Source organism: Macaca thibetana, chromosome 1 (assembly GCF_024542745.1).
Source record: "Macaca thibetana thibetana isolate TM-01 chromosome 1, ASM2454274v1, whole genome shotgun sequence".
In the NCBI taxonomy this organism is placed as follows: Eukaryota; Metazoa; Chordata; class Mammalia; order Primates; family Cercopithecidae; genus Macaca; species Macaca thibetana.
Genome location: NC_065578.1, coordinates 92329272 through 92345968, shown reverse-complemented (window position 1 = coordinate 92345968; position 16697 = coordinate 92329272). Strand labels below are relative to the sequence as shown.

At 42.9% G+C, this 16697-nt stretch overlaps 1 protein-coding gene and 1 non-coding gene across 2 annotated transcripts in view; both read left to right on the top strand.

Moving 5' to 3' along the window:
• Positions 1 to 174: 174 nt before the first annotated feature.
• Positions 175 to 281, top strand: LOC126944820 (U6 spliceosomal RNA). The gene has a single exon (XR_007722202.1). It is a non-coding gene; the product is annotated as a U6 spliceosomal RNA (small nuclear RNA).
• Positions 282 to 8648: 8367 nt separating this feature from the next.
• The window catches only part of DIPK1A (divergent protein kinase domain 1A), a 120710-nt gene continuing 112661 nt past the window's right edge, over positions 8649 to 16697 (top strand). Inside the window, exon 1 of the mRNA XM_050806935.1 lies at positions 8649 to 8799. Within this exon, the coding sequence (XP_050662892.1) occupies positions 8746 to 8799 (54 nt within the window). The 5' untranslated portion in view covers positions 8649 to 8745. The remainder of the gene's footprint in view (positions 8800 to 16697) is intronic.

Here is a 16697-nt window from a genome sequence, read left to right as displayed (position 1 = left end):
GAGAGAATTGGAAAGGGTTTAGGGTTAGTCATCAGAAGGAAGAATGCACTACAAATCGCCCGGTGAACAGTGCTCTTGTAGTGCCACCAGAGAACATGGCATATTCTTATACACAAAATTAAGAGAGTAGGGAAACCCTATTGTGAAATACTATTTTAATATTATGACATTGTCATGCTCGCTTTGACAGCTCATACACTAAAAATGGAACCATATAGGGAAGACTATCATGGCTTCTGCACAACGATGACAGGCAAATTTGTGAAGCATTCCATATTTTTAAAATCTGTATATTATGACATTGACAGTTTACACAAAATCCCAGAGACTATTGCCAGAGACTGAAAATGTCATCAGATGGTCTCAGGACAAGTTCATATCCTCCTCAAGTCTATAACCCACCACAATAAGGTGAATCCTTAAGTAACTTCTATGTGATAGGTCTCATGTGATGTTCATTTCTGACATTATTGCTGCAGTCACTGTGAATTATCAATATAAGTCTTTTAGTGCAACATTTTCATTAGGAGGAATTTCAAGATCCAGAATTAAAAGTGTTATGCCTTAAGTCAGACAAAATCTTAGTACCAAATTCTTATAGGTGTTTCATTTTCTTGAAGAACTATTCCAAAAACCCCCAGCACTTCTTCAGGGAATGTACTGATAAGAATAAAGAACAAAATAAAGATTGTCATTCATGACTGTTTCAGATTTTGAATGCTGCTTTTCAGGTAAAAACCTTTTTAAAACCTATTTTATTATTATACATCTTATCTTCTTGGAAGCCTTATTTATTCATTCATTTTTTTTTTTTTTTTTTTTTTTTTTGAGACGGAGTCTTGCTCTGTCACCCAGGCTGGAGTGCAGTGGCCGGATCTCAGCTCACTGCAAGCTCTGCCTCCCGGGTTCACGCCATTCTCCTGCCTCAGCCTCCCGAGTAGCTGGGACTACAGGCGCCCGCCACCTCGCCCGGCTAAGTTTTTTGTATTTTTAGTAGAGACGGGGTTTCACTGTGTTACCCAGGATGGTCTCGATCTCCTGACCTCGTGATCCGCCCGTCTCGGCTTCCCAAAGTGCTGGGATTACAGGCTTGAGCCACCGCGCCCGGCCTCATTCTTTTATTCTCTTAAGAAATGTTTATGGATTACCTTCTGTAGGCCAGGTGTTAAGGAAGTAACAATAAATTGTAATTTCCCTTCAAATTCTTATCATTCTTCTTTTTTTAAAGCACTGTATTCTATATTAAAAGCAGATACATAAAATACCTGTCCTACTTTATAAGTTTCTTGTGTTCCATACTCTGAACAGCATTTTATAAAATTTTAGACACAACAGATTCTTAATATTTGGTGGTAGTGCTAATAGAAAACTAGGGAACCACTGCATTTTTAAATTCCAATGTCCAATGTGCCTTTTCATAGAAGATAAAAAAGAGCTCTGTCTCTCATTTCAGTCTATGTTCTCATGATTCAATCGCAATAGATTTCATTTTTCCTGGGGTGCAAATTCAGTCACCACCCTGGCTTACCAATACCCTGTATCATCTAGTGGCCTGAGAAGGTGAATATAGACTACACAGTATATGGAAAGAATTCACTGGTCCTGTTATCTGAGGAATTTCAGGTAAAACATGGAATCATTAATCCAGAGCCTAATCTTTCTCTATTCTCTTCATTTGCTCCTTTCTTGCTTCCCATTCTGAAGCTTCAAAGAAGCTCCTCTTTAAGTGTACTTTCCCAAGTCACTGCTATGATTTTAACTCAGAGGTGGCTAAGTCAAATGCCTACAGGGACCAGATGGGAAAGATAAATAAATGCTGAGGGCTGAAGCAAGAAAACTAGGAAGTGAGAGGGTCTATAGCAGACCGCAGGACAAGTGCCACACAGAGGTCACACCAGCCCACCGTTGGTGTGTGTGAGAGGCTTGGTTAGCTGATCTAATTTTCAAAAGAGCCAGAAATCTAGATGTTTATGTAAAATGTCCCAGTTTGTAAATATTGGAAGAAACAAAATACAATCTGCCCAGGGCTGACATTAGCAACCTGTGTTCTCATTGGTATTGAATTTAAAGCACTGAAAACACCACAGGTTTCCGAAATGTCCTTGAAGAATGTCAGTTGAATTCTGTGATCTAACCTTACTGTCAAAGCAAAAGAGAAGGGAAAAGATTCTTATCAGGAGTGTGATTTGATGTTGGTCTAATTAGTACATTTTCATTAGTCTAATTAATAGGTTTCCATTCTGCAGTTTTAAAAAAATGTAATAAAGTAACTTTTTTTAGGTAAGAAAGGGGAAATGAAACAAATATATATTCAATTTTAAAAATATATATTCAAATTTGCTTTTATTTATGTAAAAAATTGGCACTGGAAGGATAAATTTAAAACTAAAACAAGTGATTACCTATGGGGGGTTGGACAAGGGAGAGTAAAATTTCTCAATGAATACTTTTAATTTAGTTTTTATTTTTGAACCAGATGAAAATATTACATATTCAAAAGTTACAATAAATTTTAAAATAAAAATAAAAAACATTAAAATCACATTTTAAAAATTACCTATTATACGGAGAAGTAGGATAGGTTGAAAAATAGAGACTGGGCATCGTGCCATGTATCTGTAAGTCCTAGGTACTAAGGAGGCTCAGATGGGAGGATTCCTTGAGCCCAGGAGTTCTAGATTATGGTGAGCTATGATCATGCCACAGCACTCCAGCCTAGGTGACAGAGCAAGATTAAAAAAATAAATAAATAAATTAGCATAAAAATAAAAAACTATAACATTGTATGAGGGAAGAAGAATTATAAAAGTTCAAGAAGAAGAAAAGGGAACAATGTTATATTTCTGATAGCTAAATAAATAATCTTATAACTTAAAGGATGATACTCTTTAAATGGTATCAAGGTACATGATACTAAGGTATCAAGGTATTTATATATATTCCACTGGATACACTTAAGAGTTGTATGACAAGTTTTTGGGTTTTTGTTTGTTTGTTTTGTTTTTTTAGATGGAGTCTCGCTCTGTCATCCAGGCTGGAGTGCAGTGGTGTGATCTCGGCTCACTGCAACCTCCACCTCCCAAGTTCAAGCAATTTTCTGCCTCAGCCTCCCGAGTAGCTGGGATTACAGGCACCTGCCACCACACTTGGTTAAGTTTTTTGCTTTTTAGTAGAGATGGGGGTTTCACCATCTTGACCAGGCTGGTCTTGAACTCCTGACCTCGTGATCCACCTGCCTTGGCCTCCCAAAGTGCTGGGATTACAGGCGTGAGCCACCGCGCCCAGCCACAGTTTTTTGTTTTTTTTTTAATGCCAATATTTACAACACAAAACTGAAAATTACTTTCTTTACAATTGTTTAATTTTATGATAAAAATTTTGGATGTTGATATAAAACATCAGAGAATTCATATATTTTTCAAAATTCTTTTGAGAATGTGCAAACAAGAAAGTTGAAAGTCCACTGATCTTGATTTTCCTGTATTGGAACCCACTGGAGTAATTTCTTTGTCTCTGGAAGGCCAACGTTACATTACATGTGACAATGACTAAGAGGCCACAAATTAGCACCTCTGAACACAACCATATGAATTAGTTTTGGATTAGCTAGGTTTTACTTAGAAAAAATGAAATTTTTAAGGGCCATAAGAACAGGCACTAGCACAAGTACATTTGGATGTTTGTAAAGTAGGTCCAGTATATGACATAAAGGATGGCCAGGCCTCTGCAGTGAGAGTTCAGGAGAACATCAGACCTGAGGCAGAAAGGATCTTGCCTAAATTTGCCAAGGCCAACCTGCTTGGATCCATCTTGGGACTCATCCAAGTGGATTTATAGCCAAACTGCAAGTCCAGTGATACAAGAGCTCACTGTACCCACCTGGGTGCAAGGTCCTCAGCATGGGCCCTGGAGGGCCAGGGTCTTGGGGCATGTGAAGACAAGGGAAGCAACTCAAGTCTGAAATGAAAATCTTCTAAACTACTTTTCTCCATTCAAATAAAACATTAATTTCATTTAGTCTTGGGTGATTCTAAAAGGAAACCCGAATAACCATTTCTTCTCATTTGGTTCACATTTTGTCCTTGTTATCCTTGTTTATATCCTTTACCATGAGAAACCCCAGACCACCAGGCCTCCCTCACCTTCCACCTGACCCTCTCAAGGCTCTTCACATCAACTATTCTGAACTCTTCTCAAGACTCCCCAGTTTCTTGAGAAGTCCCACTGTGCCCTCTGTCTATCATCAGCAAAATCCTCTATATCCTCAACCGCTTCTTTAAATATCTCCTGCACCTTCTTGTCCTAACGCCAAGCTGGCTGATTCCTGTGGATGCTATTGTCCCTGCAGCCTTCCCAGCGCCCTCATACCACTGGAGTGGGAGGGAGGAGAGGGCTCTTCCTTGCTTCTTTTTTAAGCTATTCTTCCTCCCTCCTAATTCCTGCCCCTGCCCATTATCTTAAAACTCATGTCCTCTGATGTTGTCACTCACCTTCCCCATTCCTCACCTACTCACTCACAGTCACTGTCTTATTTATCAAGGACTTTAGCTTTTGCTACTGACATCTTCCCCAGCACCTCCCTTGTCCTAAGTCTTACTGTTTTTAATACACATGCATATAATCTGTATGACAGTCTGTCCTTGACTCTCTTCCAATGATCCTGCCTCCACATCCCTTAGCCATTCACTGCCATGGTCGCATATCCCACCCTAGGTTTCATCACTCCTCCATAGTCTCAATTTCATGGATCCCACTAAAATCACCACATTGTTGTGGTCACCCTGCAGAAGAAGCCAGATGGGCTCCTGCACCTAAAATTTAATTTGGATGTTGAGACTGATGATGCTACACATGCACCAAGAGGGTGTGAAAAGGTTTGTTCACATACTGCAGCTTTCTGGGGAGAGCAGGGCAGGCTCCCAAACTGGTTCAAAAATGGCTTAAGGGAGCAAAGAAAGGAGACTATCTTAGGATGTCATGGTGGTTAAGGGGTAGGACCACAGTGAGGGCTCTCTCATATGGGCTGGGTCTTGCACGGTTTGTACTTCCTGCTGGCATCAAAGGCATCTAGGCTTTCTTATGTTTACACTGGGGAAACAGGACTGGCAGGGCTTCAAAGCTGTCAGTACATATAAAAAATGGAGTCAGACTTGCAATATAGATATATATTTAGAGACAGTGTCTCACTCCGTTGCCCAGGTTAGAATATATGGTACGATCATGGCTTGCTGCAACCGCCACCTCCTGGTCTCAAGGGATCCTCCCACTTCAGCCCCCGGAGTGCACAGGTGCACATCACCATGCTTGGGACTACAGGTGCACACCACCATGCTTGACTAATATTTAAATTTTCTGTAGAAATAGGGTCTTGCTATGTTGCTCAGGCTGGTCTTGCGCTCCCGGCCTCAAATGATCCTCCCGTTCCAGCCTCCCAAAGTACTGGAGACATTATGCCCAGCCTCAGACTATTATATACCTCCTATATTTCCAGATCATTCTCTCTTTTCCCTAGACTCCTACAACCCCTCAACCCCAGGACAACTTGCAATGTATTGATCCTACCACCTTTTCACTGTCCTTAACCTCTCCATATCCACTGTTCCCTCTTTAATCATCTTAAGTTCCATGGTGAATCATAATCATGCCCTTGCTTATATCCTCAACTTCCTTGCTCTTATTCCTTTGGTAAAATGTGATTAAACAGAATTCTCAGCCTACTCTTCCCAGGAGCTAATTATTGCTGGAGAAAGAAGCACACTCACACTAACTTGTCTCACTTAAATTCATGACCATAAACTGAAGTGGGCCCTACATGACACTCAACAAGCACACAATTATTTTCTGGTCCATTGTCTTCTCATTCTCCTAGATGACATTTTACACCTTCTCTTCCCTTTTCACATAATCTTTCCCACCTCCTCTCAGCTGATAGCATTCCCTTCTACATCTCTAAGAAAATTGAAGCAATCAGAAGAGAACTTCCAAAGATTCCTATTTACCATGCCTACCCACCTGCCTGCCTGTTTCCATAGATGAACAGTCTGTACTCCTGTCTACAGATGATCCTTCCACTTGTGTGTTAGTTTTCAAACGCTTTTTCTCTCTCAAGGACACCACTCCAGCACTTCTCACTTCTTGTTTCCACTGAATTTTCCCGTTTCTTCCAGATCATTTCCATTCAAAACAAGTATTTCTCCCCCCACCACTTTTTTCTTTTTTCTTGTTTTTTTTTTTTTTTTAAAGAAACAGGGTCTCACTCTGTCACCCAGGATGGAGTGCATTGATGGGATCATAGTTCACTGCATCCTTGACCTCCTGTGGTTGGCCTCTTCCCATTTTTTTTTCAATCTTCTTTTGACTCTGCTTCTACCACCAGTCACTGTCCCAGATTTCGGCTCCCCTTTGTAAACAAACTTCTCAAAAGAATTGTTTGTATTAGCCATCTCCAGTTTCTCTCCTCTCATTTTTTTCTTAAACCCACTCCAATCAAGTTTTTCCTCTATTGCTCCACTGAAGGGTTATCAATGGCCTCCATGTCACTAAATCCAACAGTCAATTCTCAGTGCTCACTCACGGAGGAGCACTCCCTGCTAGATCTACGAGCTTCACTCGGCTTCAGGGCACCTCACTCGGGTCTCCTACTTCACTGGCAGCTCCTTTTCAGTCTCCTTGGCTGGCTCATCCACTACCCTGCCTTAAAGCTGCATTGGTCCCCAGAGCTCCATCCTCAGTCATCTTCTATTTACACTCACTTCCTACCCATTATCTTAGGCAGTCTCATGGCTTTAAACGCCATCTAAATGCTGATATCTCTCATATACCTCTAGCTTGGACCACGCTCCTTAATCCTAGACTCATTCACACATACAACTGCCTAATCAAGATCTCCACTTCAATTTCTAATAGATACCTTAAAATGTAACTTGTCGAAAACTGAACTTTTTTGCCTCAAACTTCCTCTACTTGTAGTCTTCTCCATTTCCCTTGTTTTCCCCATAACCTTTATTAGCATTCTTATCCTATTTGATTTTATTGATTACATTTTTATTTATTGCCCCTCTCTCTCATATCCACCAGAGCAAGGATTTTTGTCTGTTTTGTTTATGTAACCCAAACAACTTGAATAGTGCCTGGGTACTCATAAATCTTTATTAAATGAATGCATGAAACCATTAGGATTCACCCTTATCTTATTCTGAAATTACCATCTCTTAACCCAAACAAAATCAATGAAAAATTGGTTTGTCTGCAAGCAATAAAATAAGACCAAGTAGCTGTAGTTCCAGCTACACGGAAGGATGGCTTCAGCCCAGGAGTGTGAGTCCAGCCTAGTCAACATGGTAAGACCCCTCTCAAAAACAGAAAGAACCACCACCACAACCAAAATCACCGAGGTTTAAAACCTGTGTCTGTGTGTGGGTTGAGGGAAGGGGCAGACATGAAGGTATCTCTTCAGGAACAAGGCACCTGAACAAGGCTTATGTAAAAACCAAGTGAGAAGGAGTAATGGTTTGCTTCTGGGGAAACCGCTTCTCAGAGAAACTGGCCCGAATGAGCTCTAACCGGCCACCTAAACTTTGTTAGCATCACGTTTAAAGGTGGTAGGTGGGGTAAAAAGCAGCCAAAAAAAAAAAAAAAAAAAAAAAAAAAAAAAAAAAAAGCTTCTTCCATTACAAGTCACTAGGATCAACAGCTGTTCTCCCAGTAGGGTGGCTCTTTTTTCCCTTATTTGGAACTCATTGTCAAAAGAAAGACACCACACCCAGTGTTATGTAGCCTTAACCGAGTAGCAGGCCACGTCCCAGGCTCCCTGCCTTCAGGACTGTATTTAATTCGGTGTTTTTGTTTTTGTTTTCTTTTGAAATCAGTGTTCCTGGGTGGGGCCAGGAAAACTCTGAAGCTGTCTTAAAAACAATATAAACAAAAAAGTCGGAATTTTTTAAAAGTATATTTTTAAAAAAAGTTGTAGGCCATTCGAGGCTAACTGGAGAGTGGTAGCGCGGCACCGACTTAAGCAGCGGGGCGCCCTGTCCGCGTTCGACGCTGAGCCCAGTCCTGGGGGGATGCCCCGGTCTGCGTCTCCAGCTGCGGCAGACGCCCCCTTCCCTCGACCGCCACCAAGAGCGAGGGAGGATGAGCCAGTCCCCAGGGAAGGAGCCCCAAGCTTCCCCTGAATTTCGAAACAACCCGTCCAGACACGTACTGACTCCAGAAGCAGAGTCCATGGGGAGCGTCGGTGCTGCCTGGGCGGGTGGCGGGACGCGCAGCGAGGCGCAGCGCGGGGAGCCAGAAGCCAGAGCAGACTGCGAAGCCAGCGCGGTCCAGGGGTCGCAGCATCAGCCAGCAAGGCCCACGACCCAATCCGCATAGAGCGTGCAACATCCCCGCTCCCGCGGCGCCCCCTCCCGCCTCCACGCGCCTCCCCTTTAAGCTCCAGGCGCAGTCGATTTGTGTCGGCGGAGGCGAGGTGCGACTCCCCTTTATGGCGGAGTCGGCACCAGCCTCTCTGACAGCCGCGGCGGCCGGGCGAACAGAGCAGGAGGCCGGGCCTCCGGTCGCTAGCCGCCCTTACTGCCGCCGGGCCGAGGGGAGCGCGGCGCGCGCCGCGGCGGGGGTGGAGGAGTGGGCGGGCCCGGCCGGGCAGGGGGCGGGGAGGCTGGGGGAGGCGCGGGGAGGCGGGGAGCCCGGCCGCCAGCGCTCGGGTCCGCCTCTGACTGCAGCGCGGCGGGGCGATGTGTGATTACCATGGCGAGGAGTCTCTGTCCGGGGGCCTGGCTAAGGAAACCCTATTACCTCCAGGTAGGCCGGCGGCCGCCCAGCCACCCGCTGCGGGAGCACCCGGCCGTGCGCCCTGCCGCGCAGCGCGGGACTCGCCCCCGCTCCCTTCCTCCCTCCCTGGGTCTGCGTCCGCCCGAACCCCGCTGCCCCCTGCCGTCAGGCACCTGGCGGCGCGCCCTCCCCAGCCCCCTCGGCTGCGCTGCCGACGCCCCCCACCGCGGCCCTCGCGCCTACCGCGCCGCGGCCAGCCGGGCTCCAGGGCCCGGGTCGTCCCGCCCGGGTTCGCCCTTTCACCCTGAGAGCCCCGAGACGTGACCTGAGTACGACCCGCGCTCCGGGCGCTGCCCGCAGCCCTGCGCCCCTCCAGGCGGAGCTCGACGGGCCGCCTTCTCCCTGGTGTTTTCGGGGCTTTCCCCCCTCCCCCGTAGGCCCCCGCAGGTCGGCTGCTCTTGACTCCGTGTCTTGGGTCTTAAGTCGGTGGTAGGAAAGGTGGTGTAGCATTCCTCCATATCTTAGAAAATTATGACAATTTGTCACACCAGTGTTTCACCAGACACCAAAAAGCAGCGTGTGCCTCGTGCCGAGCCCCTTGGTTGGGTCTTTCCATCACACCCAAGATTTAAATGGGAGGTGGAGATCGATAAGCCTGAACCAGGCGGATGGGTGTTTGCTTTTTAAAGGAAAGGGGCTAGTTGCTCGTCTTTGGATCCAAAATACCCCAGCAATGCAAACGTGATTCTCAGTCATGTCGTGTGTACTGTTCGCGTGTTAATTTTTCATGATTTCCCGTTCCACCCTCTGTTCCGCTGCCAGTCTGTGCCTTGGAACCCTACTACTGCCTAAGTGTACTGTTTGGTCACCAGGGGGACCTAGTAGACACCGCGAGTAGCTGAGCGCAAATCCATCACTCCGATGGAAAAACAACTACAAATCAATGCCTTGCGTGGGTCAGCAGTGTTAGCCAACGCTGCATTCAGAGGACAGTATTCCTTTACCGCTTGCATTAAAAGGCCTAAAGATATTGGTAGATGATTTAGGGTCAGCTGGTGCTTTTATAAATTATGAAAAAAGTTGAGAAGATAACCATCATTGGGCAAGTAAATCTTACATTTTTGTTTGAAAATTGTATTAAGTCATTACCCTGAAACGAGTGATGTACTGCAAATTGGAAGAATGATTTGACAACCCATGATATTAAGCGTGTACGAATAAAACTGAGTCTTTGTAGCAAGCATCACCAATAGTAATTGTGCCCTTGAGTAACACTCTCAGAACCCTGTCTAGAATTCAACCCAGGCCAGGTACCTCTTTGTAGTCTTTTATGTGAGTCAAAACAAACAAACAAACAAAAACTCTTACCCGCCAGGCACAGTGGCTCACGCCTGTAATCCCGGCACTTAGGAGGCCAAGGCGGGCTGATTCCTTGAGCTCAGGAGTTTGAGACCAGCCTGGGCAACATTGTGAAACCCCGTCTCTACTAAAAATACCAAAAAAAAAAAAAAAAAAAAGAAAAGAAAAAGAAAAAGAAAAAAAAAAGTTGGGTGGGATGGAGGGGGCCTGTGGTGCCAGCTACTCCGGGAGGCTGAAGTGGGAGTATGACTGGAGCCCCGGGGCGGAGATTGCAGTGAGCAGAGATCACGCCACTGCACTCCAGCCTGGGCAACAGAGTGAGACCGTGCCTCTTAAAACAACAACAACAACAACAACAACAAAAAACAACAACAGGCCGTGCGCAGTGGCTCACGCCTGTAATCCCCACACTCTGTGAGGCCGAGGCGCGGCGGATCACGAGGTCAGGAGATCAAGACCATCCTGACTAACATGGTGAAACCCCGTCTCTACTGAAAATACAAAAAATTAGCCGGGCGTGGTGGTGGGCGCGTATAGTCCCAGCTACTCGGGAGGCTGAGGCGGGATAATGGCGTGAACCCGGGAGGCGGAGCTTGTGGTGAGCGGAGATCGCGCCACTGCACTCCAGCCTGGGCGACAGAGCGAGACTCCGTCTCAAAAACAACAACAACAACAACAAAAAGTGTTTTACTATGGATATTTTTATACATTCAGAAAACAGAAAAGAATAATGAACTGTCATATGCCTATCAGCCACCCTCATCAATATTTTATTTCATTTCACCTCGCCCAAAACCCTCTTCCAACTGTTATTTATTTATTTATTTATTTATTTATTTATTTATTTAGAGACAGGTCTTCTGTTGCCCAGGCTGGAGTGCAGTGGCGCCATCTGGGCTCACTGCAGCCTCGACTTACCAGGCTCAGATAATCCTTTCGCCTCAGCCTCCTGAGAAGCTGGGACTACAGGCACACACCACCATGCCCATCTAATTTTTGTGCTTTTTGTAGACACAGGGTTTCGCCGTGTTGCCCAGGCTAGTCTCGAACTCCTGGCCCCAAGCAGTCTTCCTGCCTTGACCTCCCAAAGTGATGGGATTACAGGCATAAGCCACCATGCCTGGCTGAACCAAAGTATTTTAAAGTAAACCTCAGGCATCACATCATTTCATCTAAGTACCTCAATATGCATTTCTAGTAGATAAGGGTATTTTTAGATGTAATCATAATACCATTATCATGCCTAACAAAGTTAACAACAATTTATTTTTTCCCATCCCCTTGTAGATATGCATGAACCTGAGATTACTGACTAAATCTGATTTGCTATGGAGTGGGTTTACTGTGATTTCAATGGGTCTCTCTGCAAAAAGCAAAACAAAAAACCCTCCTCTTATCAGCTCGTTTATGCTAGAAATTCTTCTTATGAGGGAAACTAGTTTCATTTCATGTTTTGGAAGAATGTCTTAGAATACAGATGTCTGGTTTAAGTAACTTTTCCTATGAATGAATGTATTATTTTAATTTAGAGTGAGGGTATAACTATTCAGCAGGTATGAGAGATCTTGTTCTGTTTGGGGGTAGGGAAGGGTAAGAGGACAGGAAGAAGTTGGATTTATTTCACAGATAGAGGAAAGAGATGGAGGGCCAGGAAGAGGAGAGAAAGGTTGCAGAGACCAGCTTTGTATACTGGCAGTTTTGCTGTTTATCTTTAACTGGATGGGGTCAAAGACCAGTTATGTCCTGAGGTGTTCAGGCCTTAGGAGCTGTAAGTTCCCTTTTTTCTGCAGCGTACAGGAGAAAACTTCCAAGCAGTCAGCTTACTTGTAAAGGAACTTCATTCTCAGTATTTTTATTAATCCAGTGGCACTTCATAATGCTTTTGGAAAACTGTAGCATTATGCAATTAATGATATAGTTTCAGCCATAATAGACATTCATGAGCTAATGCAGGCACCTTATCACTGTTTATAGCTTTGCTTATATAGCAAAGGAGATTCTACTGCCTGTGAAGAAAAGAACTTGTGTGGTGTATGTGTACAACAGAATATTATTCAGCAATAAAGTGAAATGAAGTTCTCATACACACTGTAACATGGATGAACCTTAAAAACCTTAAATATATGAAACCAGTCACAAAAGATCACATATTATTTCATTCATATGAGATGTCCAGAATGGGCAAATCTATATAAAGACAAAAAAATAGATAAATGGTTGCCTGGGGGGAAATGGGGAGTAACTACTGATGAATACGAGGTATTCTTGAGGGGGACAGAAATGTTCTAAAATTGATAGTGGTGATGGTTGCCCAAGTCTGTGAATATACTAAAACCTACTGAACTTTATACTTTAAATGAATAAATTGTAGGATATGTGAATTATTAGTATATCTCCATAAAACTGTTAAAAAAGGAAAATAAATGAACCGAGTTTATCTCATGAAAGTGGTCCTCCTTCTCTCTGCCTTTTGCTGCAGATTCCACCAAGGCCAGCTTTTTGGTGTAGGGAGCACTTCCTCCAGGGGAGCCGGGCAGGCACACTGTTAGTCTGTGCAGCCTCTCTGTGGGCTAGGAGGACTTGTGACCTGCCTGGAAGAGCCAACAGACATTTACCTGAGCAACAAGCTTCTCATGGCAAGGCATCTTGCCCAGAGCAAGCAAGCTAATTTACAGTTCCGTGTTTTCTAGATATTTTGTTGAAACATTACTTGGGAAATAACACTTCCTGGACTGGCTAAATGATGCAGCACATTGAACAGAGTAGAATCCTGCCTCTGAGATCAGAAACTGTGGGTGTATTAACTGTTTAAACCATTTTTAGAAGTATTTTTCTTCCATGTGCCATTATAGTGCATACTACTTGTGGCCTGCTTGGGTGTGATAACCCAGAATGACACCTGCATTTGTCTGTTTTTAACAATGTGTTTTCTACAAACTAGGATCTACTTTGTTTAGGGTTTACTCGTAGTCTGAGTGAAGCTGATAACACAGCAACCCTGTAATTTGTTGGTTTTGGTTTAAAATACCTTCTTCCTTCTCACTATTGTTAAGTCCTGAAAGAATGAAAGTTAAGACAATTCAGCATAATTCTCTGTACTTAGATTATACACATTTTCCATTCCAATCATTCTGCCTATGTGTTCTGTTGCATATGAAAAGTTGGTACAGTTCTAATGGAAATTTGAAGTCCCATATACTTGGGTCCTTTGAAGGTTTTCAAGCCCTTTTGCTTGTAAAGGGCTTAAAGTTTTTGAAGTATCCTCTTGAAAATGACTGCCCTAGCAATTTCAGTATGTGTTCAGTAGGGTTGTCATGAGTGAATAGGTAGTAGGCATGTTCTAACTAGGGTGTTGGCACTTGTTTAATATTTCTGATACCTGGCACTTTGGCTCATATTAGTACAATTTTTCAAACATGACTTCTGTGGATGGTTTGGTTCCTTATGAGTTAATGTGGATATTTTGTGAGATTTAGTGCCAGACAGGGTTACTGATACAGATTAACTGGTAATAGTAGTAATGTCGCCAAATACTGTAGTAAGACTAATATGGCTTTTTGCCCATTTTCAGTCTCCGGGATTATTTTAAATCTAAGGATAATTAGAGCCTATGGTTGTTCCCTATCCTCCAAAGACAATAGAGGGAGAAGATCTGTAGTTTGTATAGTTCTCATTAACTTTATTAGACCTGCTGTTCAGAGATTAGCTTTTGCCTTTGCCTGAAACTTAATCTCCAGAACTATGATTAGCTTTCTGAGACTGGTATGTGTACAGAGAGCCATTTGATATTACCATTAGTTGCTTTTGAACCTTTGTTAGAAGCTCAAAGAAATGGTGAATTCTCAGGGAGATTGCATCCTTACCACATTTCTTTCAGAGTGGACCATACAGTAAAAGTGTTTCTTCATTGTAGTCTTCTCAGTGCCTCAGATTTTGTTTTTAAGTTAAAGACTTTAAATGTTTTAGAACCATTTTAAGTTCACAGCAAAATTGAGAGGAATGCAGAGAGATTTCCCATATACTCGTCGTCCTGACACATAAATAGCCTCCCTCCTTTTCTTTTTTTTCCCCCTTTTCTTCTTTTCTTTTGTCTTCTTGATACAGCATCTCCCTCTGTCACCCAGGCTGAGTGCAGTCTGGGTGACAGTCATGGCTCACTGCAGCCTCTACCTCCCATACTCAAGTGATCCTACTGCCTCAGCCTCCTGAGTAGCTACAGGCACATCCCACCAAGTCCAGATAATTTAATTTTTTTTTTTTTAAGAGACAGTGGTCCCACTGCATTGCCCAGACTGGTCTTGAATTCTGTGCAGCAGATCTCTAGAACTTCTTCATCCTGCAAAGTCGAAACTCTACCCATTGAATGACTCCTCATTTCCTCCTGCCCCTGGCCCTTGGTGACCACATTCTGCTTTCTGTTTCCATTAGACTGCTTTATACTTCATAAAAGTGGAATCACACAGCATTTGTCTTTTGTGACTGCCTTATTTCACTTAACATGATGCCACCCATGTAGAGTATGACAGGATTTCCTTCTTTTTTAAAGGTGAATAGTATTCCATTGTATGTATATTCCACATTTCCTTTATCCATTCATCAGTCGATGAACATTTAGGTTGCTTCTACCTCCTGGCTATTGTGAATTGTACTACAATGAACATGGGAGTGCAAATATCTCTTTGAGATCTTGCTTTCAATTTTTCTGTATATCCAGAAGTGGGATTGTTGGATCACCTGGTCATTCTATTTTTAATTTTTTTAGGAACCTTCATACTGTTTTCCAAAGTGGTTTTACCCTTTTACGTTCCCACCAACAATGCCCAAGGGTTTCAATTTTTCCACATCCCTGTCAGCACTTATTTTCTATTTTTTTTTAAGAGTGACCATTCTCACGGGTGTGAGTTGATACCTCATTGTAGTTTTTATTCACTTTCCTGATGATTAGTGGTGTTGAACATCTTTTCATATGCTTATTGGCCATTTGTGTGTCTTCTTTGGAGAAAGTTCCTTCTTGATTTGTTGTTTCAGATTGATATTTTTATTCAACAGGGTTATGTGTTATTGAGAACAGAGTTCACCTTTCTTAAGTACAGGGTAAACATGTTTGAAGATATTCTCCCAAGAGAGATTTTTAATGTATTAACAAGCTTCTGAATTAGTACATCCATTTCAGATGTAGCATGGTATCAGAGTCATAGACTATTAGATCTTAGAGCTAATGCCACAAGTTTTACTCCCTGTCCCCCTTTGCTTGAAAATTGGGACTCCTTATTTATTTTAAATCTAAAATGTTGATCAGGCTGCCATCCTATGTACCCTTCTTTGGATCCTGTATTTTTTTAAAAAAGCCATAAAGGATTTTTTTTAGATTATAGGGACATTTGAAAATGGACTGTATATTGGATAGTAGTATTGTATCAATGTTAAATTGTGCTGTATGAGATAGTGTTCTGGTTTTTAGAAAATATAAACTGTAGTTTTTTTTCAGGCAAGGTCTTAATCTGTTGCCCAGGCTAGAGTGCAGTGGCGTCATCATGGTTCACTGCAACCTAGCCTTCCGGGCTCAAGCGATCTCCCACCTCAGCCTCCCAAATAGCTGGGACCACAGGCATGCGCCACCACACCTGGCTAGTTTTTGTGTTTTTTGTAGAGACCAGGTTTCACCGTGTTGCCCAGGCTGATCTCGAACTCCTGGGCTCAAGCAATCGGCCCACCTTGGCCTCCCAAAGTCCTGGCATTACAGGCGTGAGCCACCACACCCAGCCAAAACTAAAGCCTTTAGGGTAAAAAGTATCATAACGTCTGTAACTTACAGTTACAGTAATAGTTCAGGAAATATTTCAGTATAGCTCAGGAAAATTATAGTTCAGGAATAAATAAAAAATAGTTCAGGAAAAAATGTTTGTATACACATATGCAGAAAGCAGGGTTTCTTAATCTCAGCATTAATGATATTTTGGGCTGGATAATTGTGTGGGACTTTGTGTTGCAGGATGTTTAGCAGCATCTGTGGGCTCTACCTGTTAGATGTCAGTAGCATTCCCCCAGTAGTGACTATCAGATATGTCTCCAGACATTTCTGTTTTTTTTTTTTTTTTTTTTTTTTTAAAGAGTGGCCATTCTCATGGGTGTGAGTTGGTATTTCATTGTAGTTTTAATTTCATTTTCCTGATGATAAGTTGTCCTCTGGGGGGCAAAATCATCTACAGTTTAGAATGCCTGATACAGAGAAGGAGAAGGTGGGGGGCGGGGGAGTATTTATGTACATTTAGGAAGGGTGAAAAGGCAAATAAATTAGAACAATGTTAGCAGTTGATAAATATAGGTAGGTATAGGGTATAAGAGTATTCATTGTATTAGTCTTCGAAATTTTCTGTAGGTTTAAACATCTTCAAAACATGTTTGGGAAAAATAAATTAGACTGGATTTTATAGTAATTGGGTATGACTGGAAATGTATGAACTCTGTTCAAAGTTACATCTCTTAATAGAAAAATGAGATTTGACAGAGTATTTTAAGTCAGTGATTAAAGAAAGAATATTAGTTTTGCAGTGCTCCTGTAACAAATT